General features: G+C 45.4%; 1 protein-coding gene across 2 annotated transcripts in view; it reads left to right on the top strand.

The window, feature by feature from the left end:
* Nucleotides 1–3,055: 3,055 nt before the first annotated feature.
* LOC114706521 (ER degradation-enhancing alpha-mannosidase-like protein 2) overlaps nt 3,056–18,580 on the top strand; it is a 30,270-nt gene continuing 14,745 nt past the window's right edge. Inside the window, exons 1-5 of one of the 2 annotated variants that reach the window (XM_028888925.2) lie at nt 3,056–3,295; nt 3,525–3,635; nt 6,227–6,266; nt 10,784–10,889; nt 16,514–16,639. In XM_028888925.2, coding sequence (XP_028744758.1) covers nt 3,189–3,295; nt 3,525–3,635; nt 6,227–6,266; nt 10,784–10,889; nt 16,514–16,639 — 490 coding nt within the window. In that variant the 5' untranslated portion in view covers nt 3,056–3,188. The remainder of the gene's footprint in view (nt 3,296–3,524; nt 3,636–6,226; nt 6,267–10,783; nt 10,890–16,513; nt 16,640–18,580) is intronic. The other variant, XM_028888926.2, reaches the window with a different exon arrangement.

Raw genomic sequence — 18,580 nt, 5'->3', positions numbered from 1 at the left:
TGAACACACAGATCTGCCTGTCATGTGCTCAGGATTAAAGGTGTATGTCACCACCACCTGGCTTCTGCTATGGCTTGCTATTAGCTCTGACCCCCAGGCAACTTTATTTATTAACATACAAATAAATCACATTTCAGTACAAATAAAATATCACCATACTAGCTATTATAATTTAGTTAACCCATATTTTTTTTAACCTACATTCTGCCTCGTAGCTTGGTTACCTCTTCTTTGTACAGCCCATCTGACTTGCTCTGAGTCTGCTCAGAGAAATCTACAGGCCTAGATTCCTTCTCCTTTCCTCTCTTTCCCTGGAAGTCTCACCTATTTCTCCTGCCTAGCTATTGGCCACTTAGCTCTTTATTTTAATCCAATTAGAAGGCCCTTAGGTAGAGATACATCTTTACAGTGTAAACAAATATTCTGAAACACACCTACTCCAACAAAGGCCACACCTATCAATAGTGCCAGTCCCTCTGAACCAAGGAGGCCATTTTCATTCAAACTACCACACTTCTCTATTCTAGAAATGTGTGATGGTTTGAAAGAAAATGGCCCCCAAAGGGAGTGGCACTATTAGGAGGTGTAGCCATGTTGGAGGAAGTATATTACTGTAGGGCTGGGCTGTGATGTCTCTTTTGCTCAAGCTTCCCTTAGTGTGACAGTCAGTCAACTTCCTGTTGCCTGCCTACCAAAATGTAAGGACTCTCAGCTCTCGTACCACATCTGCCTGTCTGCCACCACACTCCCTGTCAAAATTGATGATAATTTGTTACAAGTATCTTGGAAAATTCATACAGTGTTCCTGTGTTGTTATCCAGGTCTCAGTTTCCTGTGGTCTCCCTTCTATCTGGCCCCTCTATGACATTTTCAAAAAAAATAATCTCTTAGTTAACTCAGTGTTTGCTCTGGCAGTATTATAGGCATTTTACATAATTCACTGAATCCTCCAATCCTATTAAGCAGGTATTAATATTCATCCTAATTTACAGAGGAGAGAGAAAAAAAGATGAGGTTACACTTCTAATAGTAATGCCCCAATTTAACACCCACACATTTACCCTTGACCCTGTACCACTTCAGTTTCTCTGGGTTAGATATGGAGCCTAATTTGCTTATCAACTGATGGCACTTTGGGACACTTACTCAGGGATATTTTCAAGAATGCTGGATTGGGGCTGGAAAGATGGAGTAGCTCTTCTAGAGGTCCTGGGTTCAATTCCCAGCATCCACATAGAGGCTCCCAATGTCTATAATTCCAGTCCCAGAGGACCCCACACTCTTTTCTGGCCTCAGAGGGTACCAGGTATGCATGTAATACTAGACATGCATGAGGACAGAACACTCATATACATAAGTAAATAAAATTACAAAATTCTGCTGAACCCCAAACTTGCCCATAACTCCTCGCCTATGCTCATGAGTGGCCCTAATTAAAATGAGTGTGTCGCAAACAACAATCACAAAAGGTATGGAAGTACAAGGGGCTTGCTGGAGAGAAGGCATTCAGCCTGAGCAGAGGAGGGGGATGGGGAGGGCAGTGTGTCGATGTAACCAACCGTCTTATTAAATAAGAAACACAGAACCAATGCAAAGAAGAAAGCCAAGAGGTCAGAGCTAAGAGCTAAAACCTTACCCTTCCTCCTGCAGTGGTCCTACCTCTCCGAACCAGAGCTACTTCCTGTGTGTCTGTGTTTTTATAGTGTTTCTGTTCTGCCTTCTCATTGGTTGTAAACCCAACCACATGACTGCCTCATCACGGTCTGTCTGTATAGACCTCCAGGTCTTCTATGGTTGGTATTGAGATAAAAGGCATGTGAATCCAATACTGGCTGTATCCCTGAACACACAGAGACTTTCCTAGCTCTGCCTAACAAATGCTGGGATTACAAGCATACGCCACCACTGCCCTGCTTTCCTATGGCTTGCTAATAGCTCTCACCCCCGGGCAACTTTATTTATTAACATACAAATAACATTTTAATACAAATAAAATATCACCATAGCAGTGACCAGAACACATCGTGTATGTACACGAAATTGTCAAAGAACAATAATCTTAAAAAGAATGCTGGGCCAAAGGAGGCCAGGCCTGCCTGCCCGGTACTCAATAAACAAAGCAGCCTTTAACTTTTTCAGCAAAGAAGAGGTGGGCAACCCTAGAACTGAAGAAAAATCTAAGTTAAAAGGATCTCAAAGATCAGTTTAATCAAATCCTTCCTGTTATAAACATGGATGCTGGGCCCAGAGGAGGGGAGAGGCTTCTTTGGGGCTACATAGATGGGTTGTGTGTGAATGGTAGAGTTGTAATGAAGCCCAGATCTAACTTCAAATACAGGATTGTCTCTACAACTCACCACGCTGATCAAGATGGGTGTTGCTGTGCCTAACGTGCTGAAGAAGTCTAGGACCCAGCAAGAAAGGAAGTGGAAAAACTGGCCTGGATGTTCTCGAAGCAATAGTGCCAGGGTCTTCACTCTCACTTGGGACACCGCAGGGCTGCAGCCACGGAGATGGTCCAGGGTACCGGGACGGGCAAAGTTCTAGGCTGATTTAGTGACTGAAGGGACCATGGTGTCCCGGCATTCTAAAGTGAAAGAATGTCATCAATCTATGAATTCCTAGAACAAAAGGGACTTCTGCAAACCTTGAGAGTGACGACGGCTTTGGGAAAATAATTCTAGAGTTTACTTACACAATCAGGGAAGTGGCTTGGGAAACCCTGTGTCTAAGAATGGTCAAAGCTGAACGTTTTTCATCCATCTTTATATAGACATTTTCTCACATCCTGAGTCCCTGCTGGCCCCTTCTTAAAAAGGTACTTGGGAAAAAAGATAAAACTAAACTTAGAGAGCACCTGTAAAGTACTCCTTCGCGCTTTTCTACGCAGTAAGGGCTCAGCAAACGGAAAGTGGGAATTGTGAAAACATTACTAACAGCAGCCACAGCAGCCACTGTCCTTAAGACACGTTGAACTCCTTTCTGTAGAGTAGATCTCCCGAGATGCTCTTTTGACTGGGTTCCATTGCCCGTTGCATCCTGGGTCTTGTAGTCAGGAAGTGAGTGGTTTATTGCCCTACGCGCAGGCGTCGTGGTGCGTATCCCCGGAAGAACCAGCCGCGGCTCGGAGGATGAGCTGGTGGCGGTGGCTGCAGCTGCTGCGGCGGCACTGACAGGACACGAGCTCTATGCCTTTCCGGCTGCTCATCCCGCTCGGCCTCGTGTGCGTGCTCCTGCCCCTGCACCATGGTGCGCCAGGCCCCGACGGCACCGCGCCCGACCCCGCCCACTACAGGTGAAGGGGGCCAGGCTCCTGCTCTCCACGGCTGGGGAATGGCAAGCGCCCACCGGGCCCCCTCCCTTCCCTCCGCCCCAGGACCCCCACCCTGACGTGCTCGGGTCCCGCTGCTGGGCCCTCGGCAGAAATCACATGGTGGTTCCCACTCTCCGTCCTGTGTCTGGTCCTTTCTCCCGCCTGGTTTTGGGTTCTGGCCCCCTACCTTATTTCTCATCCCTCGCACCAGGGAGCGAGTCAAGGCCATGTTCTACCACGCCTACGACAGTTACCTGGAAAATGCCTTTCCCTACGATGAGCTGAGACCTCTCACCTGTGACGGGCACGACACCTGGGGCAGGTAGAATGAGCTTGAGGGCCTAGGGGGTTGGCCGGGGTCTTAGGAGGGCTGGTGGCTTCAAGGTCTTACTGACTGTGCAAGGTTTCCCGCCTGGGCTGCTGATTCAACCCCTTCCCCTCAAATCAAGCCAGCACTGGCAGAGTCTACACAGCTTTCCCAGTACAAAAAAGTCTTGGATTAATCTGGCAGGCTAGACCTCTAGGCTCACCCTCAGCAGGAACAGGCGCCACATGTGAAGACTTGGGAACATTTCTGGAGTCACAGAATATTTTGAAAGAACTCCCACGAGTCAGAAAACTCAGCTCCTTCATTTTCTAGGTGGGCACCCAGGTCCGGGAGGGCACGTTACGCTCCCCAAACGTAAGGTCCTTTGTGGTTGCTGTTCTCTGTGTGGCTGAAACACATTTGCCCTCTCTCCTCACGTCACAGTTTGGTGTCACTGCCATATTCACCCCCTCCCTAGATTCAGCTCCTCTCACCGCCGTGCATACAAGTCACCTGATTCATTTTTTTTAAAGTAATTCTTGTATTATCACGTTTTTCATTTTTCACTAGAATACAAACCCAGCTGAGTGAAGAATCATTGCATTAGCAGAAACTGACAGGGATTGAGTACGGTGCCATGTGCTTTTCAGTGTGCTCCCGTTTAATTCTCTTAACACTCTTGGGAATTAGGTCTGTAATGCTGAGGGGTGTGTGTGTGTGTGTGTGTGTGTGTGTGTGTGTGTGTGTGTGTGTGTGTGTGTAGATGGGTCCCACGTAGTCCTGGCTGGCCTCGAACTCACTAGATAGCTGAGACTGACCTCGAACTCCTGGTGCCTCTGCCTCCACCTCCCAAGTGCTGAGATTGCAGGTGTGTGCCGTCACTCCTGACTTACTATCCTTGTTTTACAACTATTTTTAAAGGATAGCATGCGCTCTGATGCCAAGGACTAGACAAGGAAGCTAAGAACTTGTGCCATTTTTTTTTTTTTTTTACTGCTTACTTGGAACAAAAAGTAAATGCAGGGGGCTGGAGAGATGGCTCAGTGATTAAGAGCACTGGCTGCTCTTCCAAAGGACCCGGGTTCAATTCCCAGCACCCACATGGCAGTTCACAACTGTAACTCCATTTCCAGGGGATCTGGCAGCCTCATGCGGGCAAAACCCCAATGTACATAAAAAATAAATCTTTAAAAAACGTAAATACAAACAAATGGCTAATTGAAGCAGGACAGAATCATGCTTGATGACTGTCTCATTCTTTAGGACTCCCAGCACTACAACCTGTCCTGTATATCGTTCTGGAGTATTCTCAGTTTATACTATTATACCAGTGTTCATATATGTATTATTTGTTTATTGAGACAGGATCCTGCTAGGTAGCCCAGCCTAGTTTTAAATTCTCCGTCCTTCTGTATTAGCCTTTCCGGTGATGGAACTGCAGACATATGCCACACTTGGCTACTGTGTATGTTTGTTGAAAATTAACTTATTAAAGTTTAACTTTGTAAAAAAGGAACTTCTTATAATTTCCATATAATAAAATACCCTATTTTAAATGTATAGTAGCCACGATCACAACTAGCATATAGAATACTTTTTAAAATTTTATGTGCTTTGGTGATTTGCCTGCATGTGTCTGTGTGAGGGTGCCAGATCCTCGGAGTTAACTTACAGACAGCTGTGAGCTGCCCTGTAGATGCTGGAAGTTGAACCTGGGTCCTTTGGAAGAGCAGCCAGTGCTCTTAACCTCTGAGCTTTCCCTCTAGCCCTAGAATACTTCTTTACCCTAGAAAATTCCCAAATGTGCCTTATAAATTATCCCTCCACTATTACTGGCCCTAACAGCAGCATACCTGCTTTTCTGTCCGTGTGGCTTTTTAAGTTCTATTAATGGTATGTGTGTGTGTTTTGCATGAATTTAGGTGCACCATATGTGTGCAGGAGCCTATGGAGGCTCCTGGCTAGAGTCCCTGGAACTGCAGTTGCCAGCAGTTGTGAGCCCCCATGTTGCTGTGGGAATCAAACTCAGGTCCTCTGCAAGAGCAATACATGCTCCTAACCACTGAGCCATCTGTCCAGCCCCTAGTATGGCCTTTTTTTTTCTTTTTTTGTAGTGCAGATGAAAACATGCTATGAGGCTTACTTCATTCATGGTGTTTTTCATTTAACAGCATGATCTTCTCATTAGTACATGAGTCTCATTAGAACTTCGATAACCATGTCTTAATAATGTCATAGATTTGTATTTGTTTGTATCATAGTTTGTTCATCACTCTTCAACTTGTGAGCAACCAGTAATTTCTAGCTTTTTGATGTTATAAGTAACACAGCCTTGAGCATTCTCCAACCATTAATATGTTACAATCTTGTGCTGCCCTCCATGGTAAAGAAGAGTGCCAGGAAACAGGTGAATGTTAATTACAGTTGAGCTACACCAGGTATCAAAGGGCTCTGATTTTCCCCCCGGTTCCTCTGTTGTAATTATACATGGGACAGATAGGGACATCACTGTGCCTCATTTGAGTTTTGGGCAAGTCTGATCTGGGTAGTTATGAATCTGGTGTTTGATGTTCTTATTAAGCAGTTGGGACTTTGTCTTTTTACAGTTTTTCTCTGACGCTAATTGATGCCCTGGACACCTTGCTGGTAAGTATCCTATTTCTTTCCCTCTCTATCATTGCCTAACCAACATCCTTCCTCTTTTGGTAGCTTGTCTGTGGGTAAAAAGTAAATTCCTCCCCTAGTCTTTATCTCATGATTCTGAGCCACCAGGCTCTGGTTACCCAACTGCATGGGAGAGAATACCAAGTTCCAAGAGAAAACCAGCGTACGCAGGTTCAGTCATTGAGCAAGTATTTATAGAGGACCTGTGATAGACTTGTACAGCCCAGTGAGGGACCCAGAGACTTGAGCAAGTATTTATAGAGGACCTGTGATAGATTTGTACAGCCCAGTGAGGGACCCAGAGACTTGAGCAAGTATTTATAGAGGACCTGTGATAGACTTGTACAGTCCAGTGAGGGTCCCAGAGACTTGGACATCATCCTTTTCAAAAGCTTCTGTTCTAGTAGCCATGTGCAGAGACAGTACGATAACACAATACTCGTTAGTGTGTCGTGTGTGGCCTGTGCTAAGGCCTTTACAGGTTGTGTTAGTGTTGATCATTGCTATGGCCACACAAGAGAACAGTTTAGAAGGAGGAAGGATTTATTTAGGCCCACGGTTTCAGAAACCTCAGTACATGGTTGCCTAGCCCTGTGCTTGGGTAATAATGTGGCAGAGACGTTTCTTTGTCTCATGGTGGATAGGAAATAGATTTCAGGAGATAGGAGGGGCCAGGGACAAGGTACCCTCCCCTGACCCTCCCCTCCAGTTACTTACTTCCTCCAGCTAGGCCCTCTTGATAAGGTTTCCATAACCTCTCAGAATAGTGCTACCTGTTGGGAGCCTGGAGCTCCACACAGTTTGTCATGATTACTTCTTATTCAGATTACAGCACATGCATCGTTCTATTTAATCCTTCCAATAATCTCATGGTTTTATTCCTTCCTATAGCTGAGAAATGTGATGCTTAGAAAGGTAAAACAGAACTCAGATTTAAACTTAATTTTATGTGACTCCAATCCTCGATTGTCTTCTGTTCTGCGCATCCCCACCCAGGGTTTTAGGGTTTTGTTCTTTAGCGAGGCAGACCTCAAACTTGGCGATCCTCTTGCCTCAGCCTCCCAAGTGCTGAGATGATAAAGATTTACCACCATGCCTGGCCACTCCTCGTTTTTATACATTTATAATATTTATATGACTATGAACACTACACAGATATGGTTTGGCTTATAATTTTTTTACTATTAATTTGTATGTTCTTGTCTATTCATCAAATAGTTATTGAGGACAACTATGTACCAAGCATGGTGCTAAAGTTGGGAGTCAAAATGGCGAGTTTAAGCCGGGTGATGGTGGTGCACACCTTTAATCCCAGCACTTGGGAGACAGAGCCAGGCAGATCTCTGTGAGTTCGAGGCCAGCCTGGGCTACAGAGTGAGTTCCAGGAAAGGCTCAAAGCTACACAGAGAAATCCTGTCTCGGAAAAAAAAAAATGGCGAGTTTAAACAGAAATAATCTCTGTTTTCCCAGAGTTTGAGATGTTAACACCGGAAGGACACACAGAATCAAAGAATAGCCATAAAAGATGATAATCACACATTCAGGCTGGAGCTTTTGTATTGGAATGGCCCTTACCAAAACTGATCTGGCCCTGAGGGGGTGGTGCACGCCTTTAGTCCCAGCACTCAGGAGGAAGAGGCAGAGGCAGGCCTGAGTTCAGGGCTAGCCTTGTCTATGGAGTGAGTTCCAGGATAGCCAGGGCTATACAAAAGAAACCCTGTCTTGAAAATAAAAACTAAACAAAACAAAAAACCTCAAAAAGGAAAAAGAGGAGGAGGCTGGGAGAAGTTCTCTGAGGAGGTGGTGTGAACCTGGAGTTAGAATTTGAAGGAGAAGCAGGTGGGAACTGGGGAAGTGATGGAGGGAAGTGATGGAGGGAAGTGATGGAGGAAGTGATGGAGGAAGTGATGGAGGAAGTGAAGGAGGGAGGAGGCCCCAGGCCGGCCAGTGCAGTGGCTCTGGGGCGGGAGAGACTGGAGCAAGTGAATTTGGAGGGAGGCCAGTGTCACTGAGAGTGGGGGAGCCGAGGGGAGAAGTGACACTGGGGGACATGTGGAGGCTGCAGGCTCTTCTTCGGGATGCTAGGGTCTTTCGTTTGAGAGGACGGAAGAGCCACTGGCTTTTTTTTTCTTAATTTATTATGTATAGTGTTCTGTCTCCATGTATGCCTGCCGGCCAGAAGAGGGCACCAGCTCTCATTATGGATGGTTGTGAGCCACCATGTGGTTGCTGGGAATTGAACTCAGGACCTCTGGAAGAGCAGCCAGTGCTCTTAACCTCTGAGCCATCTTTCCGGCCCTTCCTGCCTTTTTTTAACCTCTGGCATTTCTTAAGTATAAGACAGGAAGTGATGAAATTTCTGCTTTGAGATCACTGACTGCCATGTGAAGAAAGATTTGTGTCTTCATTCAGCAAACATTTGTCAAGTGATTGCTCCCTGAGCTGCGTCTGGCGCTCCGGGGACATACAAGGATGAATGAGGCCTCTGCCACTGCATAGGTCTTTTTGTTTTGTGTTGTTTTAGTGTAGAAAGAAATAGAGACCCTAACAGTGTGGATGGAGTTCTTAGGGGTTCTTAAGGGAAGAAGAAAGACTCAGAGGCATTGTGGAGCAGGTGACATTGACCAGTGATCAGTTGGATTTATAAATGGAAGACTAGGAGTCCGTGGCTTCTGATGGAGGAAGCAGTCAGGAAACTGGAGAAGAATGGGCACAGTTTCTCTGTAGATGGAGGTAGGCTAGAGGAAGGTGAACAGTGAGAGAGAGAGACAGTCCTGGAGAAGCCGGAGTGTGGGGATAGTCAGGCATTGTTTAGATTGCCAAGAGAGGCTCAGTTCAGCTGACTTAGGCAGGAAGATAAACTTACTGAATCAGATAACTGAAAAATCTAGATCAACGCTGGCCTCAGACAATGACGTCATTACCAGTCTCCTTCACCTTTACCTCTGCCTTCTTGGTGCTGTGTGCTCAGTCTTCAGAAGCAGTGGGTCAGCCTTTTGCCTTTCCGATTACTCTCCAGTTTAAGAAACAGTGTGTTCAAAGAATCAACCTTTCCTGTTAATCCAAGGAGTAAGTCTTCACTGATCAGCCATGGATCACACATGTATTTCCAAACAGTCTCACTTGGGGAAGGGATATGGTACCTAGGCTGGTCCCAGTGAAGCACCCACTCCACAGCTGGGGACATGGGACCGCCCTCTCCTGAATTATATATCAAGCTAGGCATGGTGGCACGATCACAGGAATATCAGAAGTCCAAGGCCATTCCTGCCTTATATAGTGAGTTTGAGGCCAGCTGTATGAGAACATCTCAAACAAACAAACAAGTTTGTTCCCCCCTCCTCTTTCCTTCCTACCCTCTCTCTCTTCCCTACACCCTCTCTCCCTCCTCGTATGTATATCCATATACAACACGTATGTGTACGTACACATATGTATGTAGACACACTTATATATAGCATTTGGCTGGTGATTTAAACAGATACTTATTTTCCCAAGTAAAAGAAAGGAGCAGATATGGCTTAGTTGATAGAATACTTGCCTTATGCATAAGGCCACGGGTTCAGTCCCTACCAACCTGAAATGGCTAAGAACTACAAAGCTGAATGAAAAAACAACCCACCCTTTAAACATACACCTCGGGGGCTGGGAAGATGGCTCAGTGGTTAAGAGCACTGCTGGTCTTGCAGAGGACCTGGGTTTGGGTCCCAGCACCTACATGGTGGCTCACAACCATTTGTAACTCCAGTGCTGGCAGATCCAACTTCCTGCTTCTGACCTCCAAGGGCACCAAGCGTGAATGTGGCACGCTTGTGTAGAGGCAAAACACTCAAACCCACAAAATAAAACAAATTTTTCAAAAAGGAAATGAAGCCAGGAGGTAATCTTTTCCTAGTAACGAGCCAGCTACTCAACTTCACCATCAGAGACGTGTGGGCTCTTTGTACGTCCTCCTCACCCATCGTTAGGCTTTTCTTCTCATGCTTTGTATTCCATGGTGAAACAGCTGCCACCACTCCAGAAATCATGTCTGCTTCCATGCAGAAAAGCAGGGCCAGAGTAAAAGCCATGCTAGCCGTGTCTGTTCTTAGGAAAAGGTTTGTTCCCAAAGGTGCCTCTAGTATACGTCACAAGGAGCGGAGCTTTGTAACACAGTGACGTCTCAAAACAAAGGAAGCTGAGGGAGATAGCTTCAGGGTTCTTGGCCTCTGTGGCAGGAGGCTTTGAGGTAAAGAAGATTGGGAAGCAACTGCTATTGTTTTCCACAAGGTAGGAAGGACAAGTGAGCTAAACAGCTGATGTCCACTGCTGAGCCCTGCTTTGTTCATACGGGATCCATTGAAATGGACCAGGAAATTGCTCAGACTGGGTTTCTGCATGGTTGCTGGCTAGTGTAACTGAACTCAGGCCAGTTCTGACTAAAAGATGAGGGCCACACGGCGTCTGAACTGCTTTCATGCCTGTGGGAGCTGTGTGTTCAGGGTTCTCTTTCATTCCAGATTTTGGGAAATACCTCTGAATTCCAAAGAGTAGTGGAGGTTCTTCAGGACAACGTGGACTTTGATATCGACGTGAATGCCTCTGTGTTCGAAACCAACATCCGAGGTGAGGGCTGCCTTCCAGGGCTGGTAAGAGAGGAGACTGGAATTGTCTCTGACAACCAAAATGGTAAATGAGCTCTTCAGGAGTCACCTTTGCAGGACCCCGGTCCAGACTAGTGACAGATAGTAAATAGCATTCATTTAGTGTTGGAGCAAGGAAGGCACAACTCTGCTTTCTTGGAGGTTATTGTTATCTGGTAGAACTTTGTGGATGATGTTTGTTGTTGTTTTTAATTTGGTTTATTTTCTTTTATTATTTTTTACTTTTTGAGACTTAGCCTCACTATGTAACTCTTGGCTGGCCAGAAACTGGCTGACCTTAAACTCCAATATCTGCCCGCCTCTGCCTCCCTTGTGCTGGGTTTAAAGGCGTGCCCCACCACACCACTTGATAGTTTGGGTGTTTTCTTTTGGTGGGGGGTTGGGTTTTTTCGGTTTTTGATTTTTTCTTTTTTTTGTTACGTGATCCTCACATCGTCGCCAAGGCCGGATTACAGCTCACTGCATAGGACAAGCTGGCCTCTAAGTCAAAGCCACCCTCTCGCTGAGATCACAGACGTGAGCCACCACACCCAGCTCCCATTTCCCTCTTACTAATGTTGAAGTTGTGCGTGGTATCTTCTAAAGTAGTTTTCTTAGCAGAGAGAACAAATAACTCATCAAAGTCTAGAAGTAGTGAAAAATCTCCATTCTCCTCCTCAATGATAGGCACCCTCGGAGACCATCTTGGCACATGTGCTATAGTTCCAGATTTTAGTTCTTTATAGTTGAAGTGTAGGTTTCCTCATGTATTTAGCACACGTGTGTGTGTGTGTGTGTGTGTGTGTGTGTGTGTTCCTGCAACTGTGTATGCGTGTGTGTGTGTGTGTGTGTTCCTGAAACTGTGTATGCGTGTGTACAGGCAGAAGTCGGATCCTGGTGTTCATCAGACAGGCTCTCACTGGACCTGGGGCTTGCTGCCTAGGCAAGGCTGGTGGGCTCTGAGCGCGAGCGATCCTCCTGTCCTCTTCCTCGGCACTGGGTCGCAAGTGTGTCCATCACACCCACTTTTTCAACTTGGGTGTCAAGGATGGAATTCAGGTCTTCATGCTTCCAGGGCAAGCACTGTACAAACTGAGCCATCCCCCAGCCCCGTTACCACCTTCCTGGCTTTGCTTTAGTGCCTCAGGCTGTATTATGTGTGAGCGTCTTTTCTCTAAAGAACTTTAGAGTTTTCCTTTGTGTGGATATGTTCTTGGCAAACCTTCTCAGATTTTGTTTACACGAAAATGGCTTTGTCTTACTTCCTTTGGTCTTTGGGAGATATTTTTTCTGCATGTATGGCTGCTGTTAATGATTATTTTCTCTTATTTAGTCTATCAAAGCAATTTCTCACTGTTTCCTACTTTCATTTTGTTAACTAATCCGTCAATGTCATGGTCATGTCTTTGTAGATAAATCTGTTTTTGTTTTTTATTTTCATTATACCTGTCCTTTTGTTTTGTTTTGTTTTTTTGTTTTTCTTTTCTTTTTTATACCTGTCCTTTTAAAATGCTCTTAAAAATCCTGGAAAATTTTAAGTACCATGACCCGTGAAAAGATAGTACAATGAATGAATGCAGCCGTTGCTCATTGTTACCCAGGCTGTAGCTGCTTTTAAAACAGCTTTTTAAAAAAAAAAAAAAAAAAATTTTTTTTATCTGGGGAACAAAGTAGGGGAAAAGAATTTTTTCTCTTTTTGATGTTTTATAATGTATACATTTACAATGTGTACATTAATGTATATTAATGTGGGGGTTTTTTTGGTTGTTGTTTTTTAATCTTGCTCGGGATTCTTGGATCTATAGACTGCTGTTTTTCCTTGGTTGAGAAAGTTCAAGTAGTGCCTCTTCCCCGTTTTCTCTCATTTATTTGTTTGTTTATTTATGTATTTATTTACTTTGGTTTCAACTAGAATTCTCACCTTGTCCCCTAAGTTGCTCTTGTATCTAAGGCTTTCATCAGGTATGCTTTATCTACTAGTAAATCGTGCAATTTTCACTTGTAATTATTGTATTTTTATCTCTGCAAGTTCTGTTTGGTATTTTTGTAAATATGTCTGGTCAATTTTTTTCACTGTTTTTTGCTACATCTTTCTATATCCAATCTCTTTCATTTCTTTAAGTATATTTCTCATAGTTATTTTTCATTCTCTGTGAAAATTCCAGCATCTGAGGTGGTAGTGTACCTTATTTCTGTTGTTATTCCATCTTCCTTTTTGTTAAATCCTGGAGTGATCAGACACAGCCAGCCTGGGAATTGAACCCAGGTCCTCTGGAACATCAGTCAGGGCTTTTCACCGCTGAGCCATCTCTCCGTTTCTGTTGTTATCATAAGCTTTGTTTCCACAGTGTGTGTGTGTGTGTGTGTGTGTGTGTGTGTGTGTGTGTGTGTGTGTGTGTGATTTAAAAATGTTATTTGTATTGTTTACTGTAGACTCACTTCCTAGACTTCACCAGTTGGATTCTTAGAGGCCTGGATAGGATGTGGCTTTTTCTCTCCAGATACATTTCTGTTGATTTCTGCCATGTGACTTGAGGTACTCCCTGCAAAGCCCCTCTTTATTCTGGGGGCATAGCTTGGTGTGGAACCCTTGTCAAGCATGACCAGGGCTCTGGGTTGATCTCTACTACTGTCAAACTCCGAACCACTCAGGCTCCTACAGCGCCTACCTTTATGTTAGCATTAGAGGTTTTCTAGAACATTCAGTTCTTGTGAATTCAGACTGTAAAATTTGTGAGTTCCTGGTTGTAGTCACTATGTCTTTGGGGATTTTGTTCCTTAACTGTTAAACCTGAGAATCTAGAGAGAAAGACCAGTTCTACAATTTTTGAGCCCAATTTGAAGCTAGTTTTAATTAAATAGTGGCTGGGATGATGGACTTTGGCCAGGACCATTCCAGGGTTCCCAGAAAATGACAACTTGAGTCATAGTTTGCAGAGGCTTATAAAGACAAACCCGTAAGGCTACCGTACTTCTCACAGGTTCAGTCAGGGGCAAGCATATATCCTGATGTATTTCCTGTCTGTGTGCCTCTCACCTATATCCAATCAGGGGCAAGCATACATCCTGATGTATTTCCTGTCTGTGTACCTCTCACCTATATCCAATCAGGGCAAGCATACATCCTGATGTATTTCCTGTCTGTGTACCTCTCACCTATATCCAATCAGGGGCAAGCATACATCCTGATGTATTTCCTGTCTGTGTACCTCTCACCTATATCCAATCAGGGGCAAGCATACATCCTGATGTATTTCCTGTCTGTGAGCCTCCCACCTACGTGTGATCAAGCACATCAGTGCAGTTGAGTCAAATGAACTTGTTGAGGGAGCAAAAGTGCGTGGCTTGTTGTTTCCATAAACCATAGCCTGCAGCATTTTAGGAAGTAAAGCTGCCTTGGGCAAGGAACTTACAGTTAGAGGTATTTTGTTTCCTGGATCTCTTAGGCACAGTAATGTAAACTTAAAACATAACTTTGACTCTCACATAACCCCCTTACTTTTACCTGGCCTGTCATTGACGTAATGTTCACTCATGGCTGTATGCAGGGTCCACTCTTAATTCGTTCTTTGAGGACCCACTTCGTGCACAGACCTTGCACAAGGTCTTGTTCGGCCCGGTCCTGTCTGCCTCTCAGTTCCTGTTAGCCCGGAGGAAGGGAAAACCAGAGCTCAAGGTCACAGGTTATTTTTTTGTCAAGAGGGCACTTCCTGGTCTCCAGTCAGCCTTATTTCCAGTCACAGAATCTCTGTCTTTTTCATACATCCTGAATATTGTGTGATGAATCAAAATGGAAAGTGAGATGGAGGTCATGACAGTGGTCTTCTCACCCCTGATGTGCAAAAGGTGAAGAAGAGTGACAGACTGAAGTGAGCCTGGCTGTAGAATTAGTCACACTGCCCCACCACATGTCAGACAGGTGACCCGGGACAAGTCACTGCTCTCTGAACCTTAAAATGTGAGTCTGCAGAGGGGAGGCAGTGCCGAGATCTTGTCTGTGCCAGGGCATTCAAAGAGTGACCCACCAAGGGAAAAACCCGTTAATGTTGTTCAATAGGTGGGTGGAGGAATGACCTTTTGTTTGTTTGTTTGTTTGAAACAGTGGTTCTCAACCTGTGGGTTGCAACCCTCTGATATTTATGTTGTGATTCATAACAGTAGCAAAATTACAGTTAGGAAGTAGCAATGAAAATAATTTTATGGTTGGGGTCCCCACAGCGTGAAGAACTGTATAAAGGGTTGTAGCATTTGTTTTTGAGAACCGTTGTTTTAGGATATTTTGTTTTTTTAAGTTGTATTACGTTAGTTTATTTATTGTATGGGTGTGGGTGAACACACAGTGACATAGCGTGTGTGTGGAGGTCAGAGAACAACTTGGGGGATTTATTTTCTCCTTCTCCTGCTTGGGTCCTGGAGATGGACCTCACGTCATCAGACTTGGCAGCAGGTACCTTAACTCACTGAACTATGGCCCTTTTAAAATTTATTCTCTGAAAATTTCGTAGATGTATATAATGTACCTTGGTCATATTTGACTCAAATCTCTTTTCTCATTCACCCCAGAACCCCACCCCCCCCACACACACACCCATACTTCCTCTTCCAACCTTCATATCTAGAAAATGCTGCCTGCACATGAGTGTGTGGTCATCCACTGGAGCATGGGCAACCTGCCAGTGAGCACACCCTTAGCAGCTGTCGGTTACCAATGCCTCCTCAGCTAGGGATGGCCTCAGCACCTGTCCTATTCATGCTGAATTGCTTACCAGCCTGGTCTTGTACAGGTGACCACAGCTGCTGTGAGTTCATGAGAGCGGTGACCACGTCCTCTTCACAGCATCCTCTCCAACCTCTGCCTTTACATGCGTTCCACCCCCTCCTCTGAGACATTTCCTGAACCTCGAGGAGCGAGTTTAACATAGATACTCTGGTGAGGGCTGAGCGCTCGGTAGTCACTTATTCTCGGCACTTTGACTAGTTCTGAGTCTCTGCATTGAGAATAAGTGGAAGACTACAGTACTGACTGCTTTCAGAGAGGCTCCTTTTTGCAGCATTAATCTATGGGGATACAAATAAATATTTAGAAGGCAGTTTGACACGTCTGTTCATCAACCCAACACTAGTAGATTCCTCCCTAGAAGCCTTTGACCTCCCCCCACCATGGGCTCTTGATCAGGTTTACATCACCAGACATAGATTCCCTCCTTTGGAGCAGGCCTCAAATCTACTTAGAAAGTGGTGGTTACCCCACGACAGCCATGCCGCAGTTGCACCTGTGGACTTTCCTTGGTGGACAGGTCAGTACTGTAGCAGTACCTCTGCTGGGTAAGTCCACTTTCTCTGGCTTGCGAGCACGGTTTGGCTATAAAGGCCAATAGAATTGTTTAGCTTTCTAGGCAGGATCTCACTATGTAGTCCAAGATAGCTTCAAACTCTGCCTCTACTTCCCTGGCACCGGGATTAGAGGTGTGTGTCACTTTGCCTTGGGTAGGGATGACTCTTTTACCTGTTCCTTCCTAATGAGCACTCCAACAGAGTGGTTACTTATAGTCTGCATAAGAGAAAAACTGCTAGGACCCCGACACTTGTGTTTTGTGCCATCTTTAGTGGTAGGCGGACTTCTTTCTGCTCATCTGCTGTCAAAGAAGGCTGGTGTGGAAGTAGAAGCTGGATGGCCTTGTTCTGGACCTCTCCTCAGGATGGCCGAGGAAGCAGCCCGAAAACTCCTCCCAGGTAAGACCAGGCAGAGATGGGACAGAGGTGAAGGGTAGCGAGTGAGGATGGGATGGGGGCGCAGGAAGGTGACAATGACTCACAGCCCAGTTGGCTCTCTTTTTCCTCCTCCTCTTTTCCTCTCTTCCTCAGATGGGGTCTCACTAGGTAGCTCTGGCCGGCCTGTAACTTACTATATGGTCAAGGCTCACCTTGAGCTTTTGACAGACCTGCCTCTGCCTCCCAAGTGCTGCATTAACAGGTGTGTACCACCACATCTGGCTCTAATCCTCCTTCACCTGCTGGTGGTAAGAATGGCCGTGCTGAGATTTTTTCCCCTGATTTCTGTTTTTAAACCTTAAATCTATATTTTTGCCCTTCTGGAAACCATCTACTATAGAAATCAGGAGAGTTCTCACTATTGAAGTCAGGAGAGTCCTGAGCATTTTAAGGGCTTGCTAGAGTGTTGGCCCGGGATGGCTAAGCTCATGATGTTACTGCTGTGTGCAGGTGTAGCCCAAAGCGAGTCTCGCAGGTTCAGTGGTCCTTGCATTTATTTTGAGTGAGCCCTCTTGTGCCTTCCAAAGGCCACATGCTGCCAGAACAAGAGGTCCCAGGGAGTAGCTTTGGTCCGAGCATTAAGGCTGTGGGTTCTAGGCTTTCCTCTGCCACTCAGCATCTTGACCATGTCATTCTCCTGCTCTGTGGCTCAGTTTCTCTGTCAACCATGATTCATACCTGCTAGATGTGTCTTTGGAAGGCTAAGCTGAGGTTAGACAGGAGAAGACGCTTAACAAACTTCAGACGACAAGGATTGGTTTTGATGGTTAAGCCATGTTCAGCACTACGAGCCAAGACTCTGTGTTTTTATGGGGGGGCCATCAACGCTGAGCTCGGCAGCATCAGCTGGACACTGTGTTCCCTCCTGGGTGTGGTAGAAGTCTAGGGCTGTTCACACCCAAACACATGACCGCCATTGCGTGCATTCTGCCAGCTCCTTGGCCATCTCTCTCATTTGTCTCTCAGCCCCGGGGAGGGCCCAGGCAAGAGGGTGAGCTGGTTTCAGGTCTCATAGCCCATGGCTCACAGCCACGAGTCTCCTCACAAACATCATGTCCTGTGTGATTCATCACTGGAGAAAACTGCCTTACTGCGCCTTCTATTTTTTTCTCATGTAAAAATTATTTGCACTGAGTAATATACATATTCTGAAGTTCACATTGAGTAATTATAAAGCCAGCACCGGTGTATCTCCTCTGTAGGTCAAGAAAGGATTCTCACACCCTTCCTTTAATACTTCCTGCCTGTCCCTAAAGTACTACTTGCTTGTGACTCTTCCTCCTTCTTGCTTGTGACTCTTCCTCCTGTGCCAGAAAGCAGGTTTTCTGTGCCAGAAAGCAGGTTTCATTCCTCCTGCAGACAAAGGGTCTGGACCTCGTAGTGCTTCTAAGTTTTGACAGATTAGTTCACAATTTGGTGACGTGCAGACCGCTCTGCGGTTGTTTGCCTTGGGGCTGGAGAGGAAATCTGTATCTTGGGGTAGAATGGGCAGAGCTCGGGGCTGGATTTGAAGGGGTGGGGTCAGGGCAGGCATTTCCAACTCTCTCTCTGTGTGACTCTCCTATGTGACCTTTAGCTGAGTCACTTGTTACAGGCATGATTTTTCCCTACCTGTAAGTAGGGGGTTGTATTGTATCAGTGGTTTGGTTTGTATCCTATTTTTAGATTCTATTTTAAAAATAATTTTGTCCCTGAACTTTCTATTTGAATCAAGAATCTAAAATTGACCCCTCTACCAATCTCTTTGACTTGGTGAGAGTCTATGAGTAACTTCCCGTGGGGCCTCACTGCTGCCTAAAGCATAAGCCTGGCCGGCTTCACACTCAGTTCCCTCCCTGGCTCTGGAAGGCATGGTGTGAAAAGTAAAATAAATGAAAAGTTGTGCTGGCTAACATGAGGTGT

Source organism: Peromyscus leucopus, chromosome 4 (assembly GCF_004664715.2).
Source record: "Peromyscus leucopus breed LL Stock chromosome 4, UCI_PerLeu_2.1, whole genome shotgun sequence".
Classification (NCBI taxonomy): domain Eukaryota; kingdom Metazoa; phylum Chordata; class Mammalia; order Rodentia; family Cricetidae; genus Peromyscus; species Peromyscus leucopus.
The sequence above is the reverse complement of the archived record's forward strand: the minus strand, read 5'-3'. Positions and strand labels throughout refer to the sequence as shown.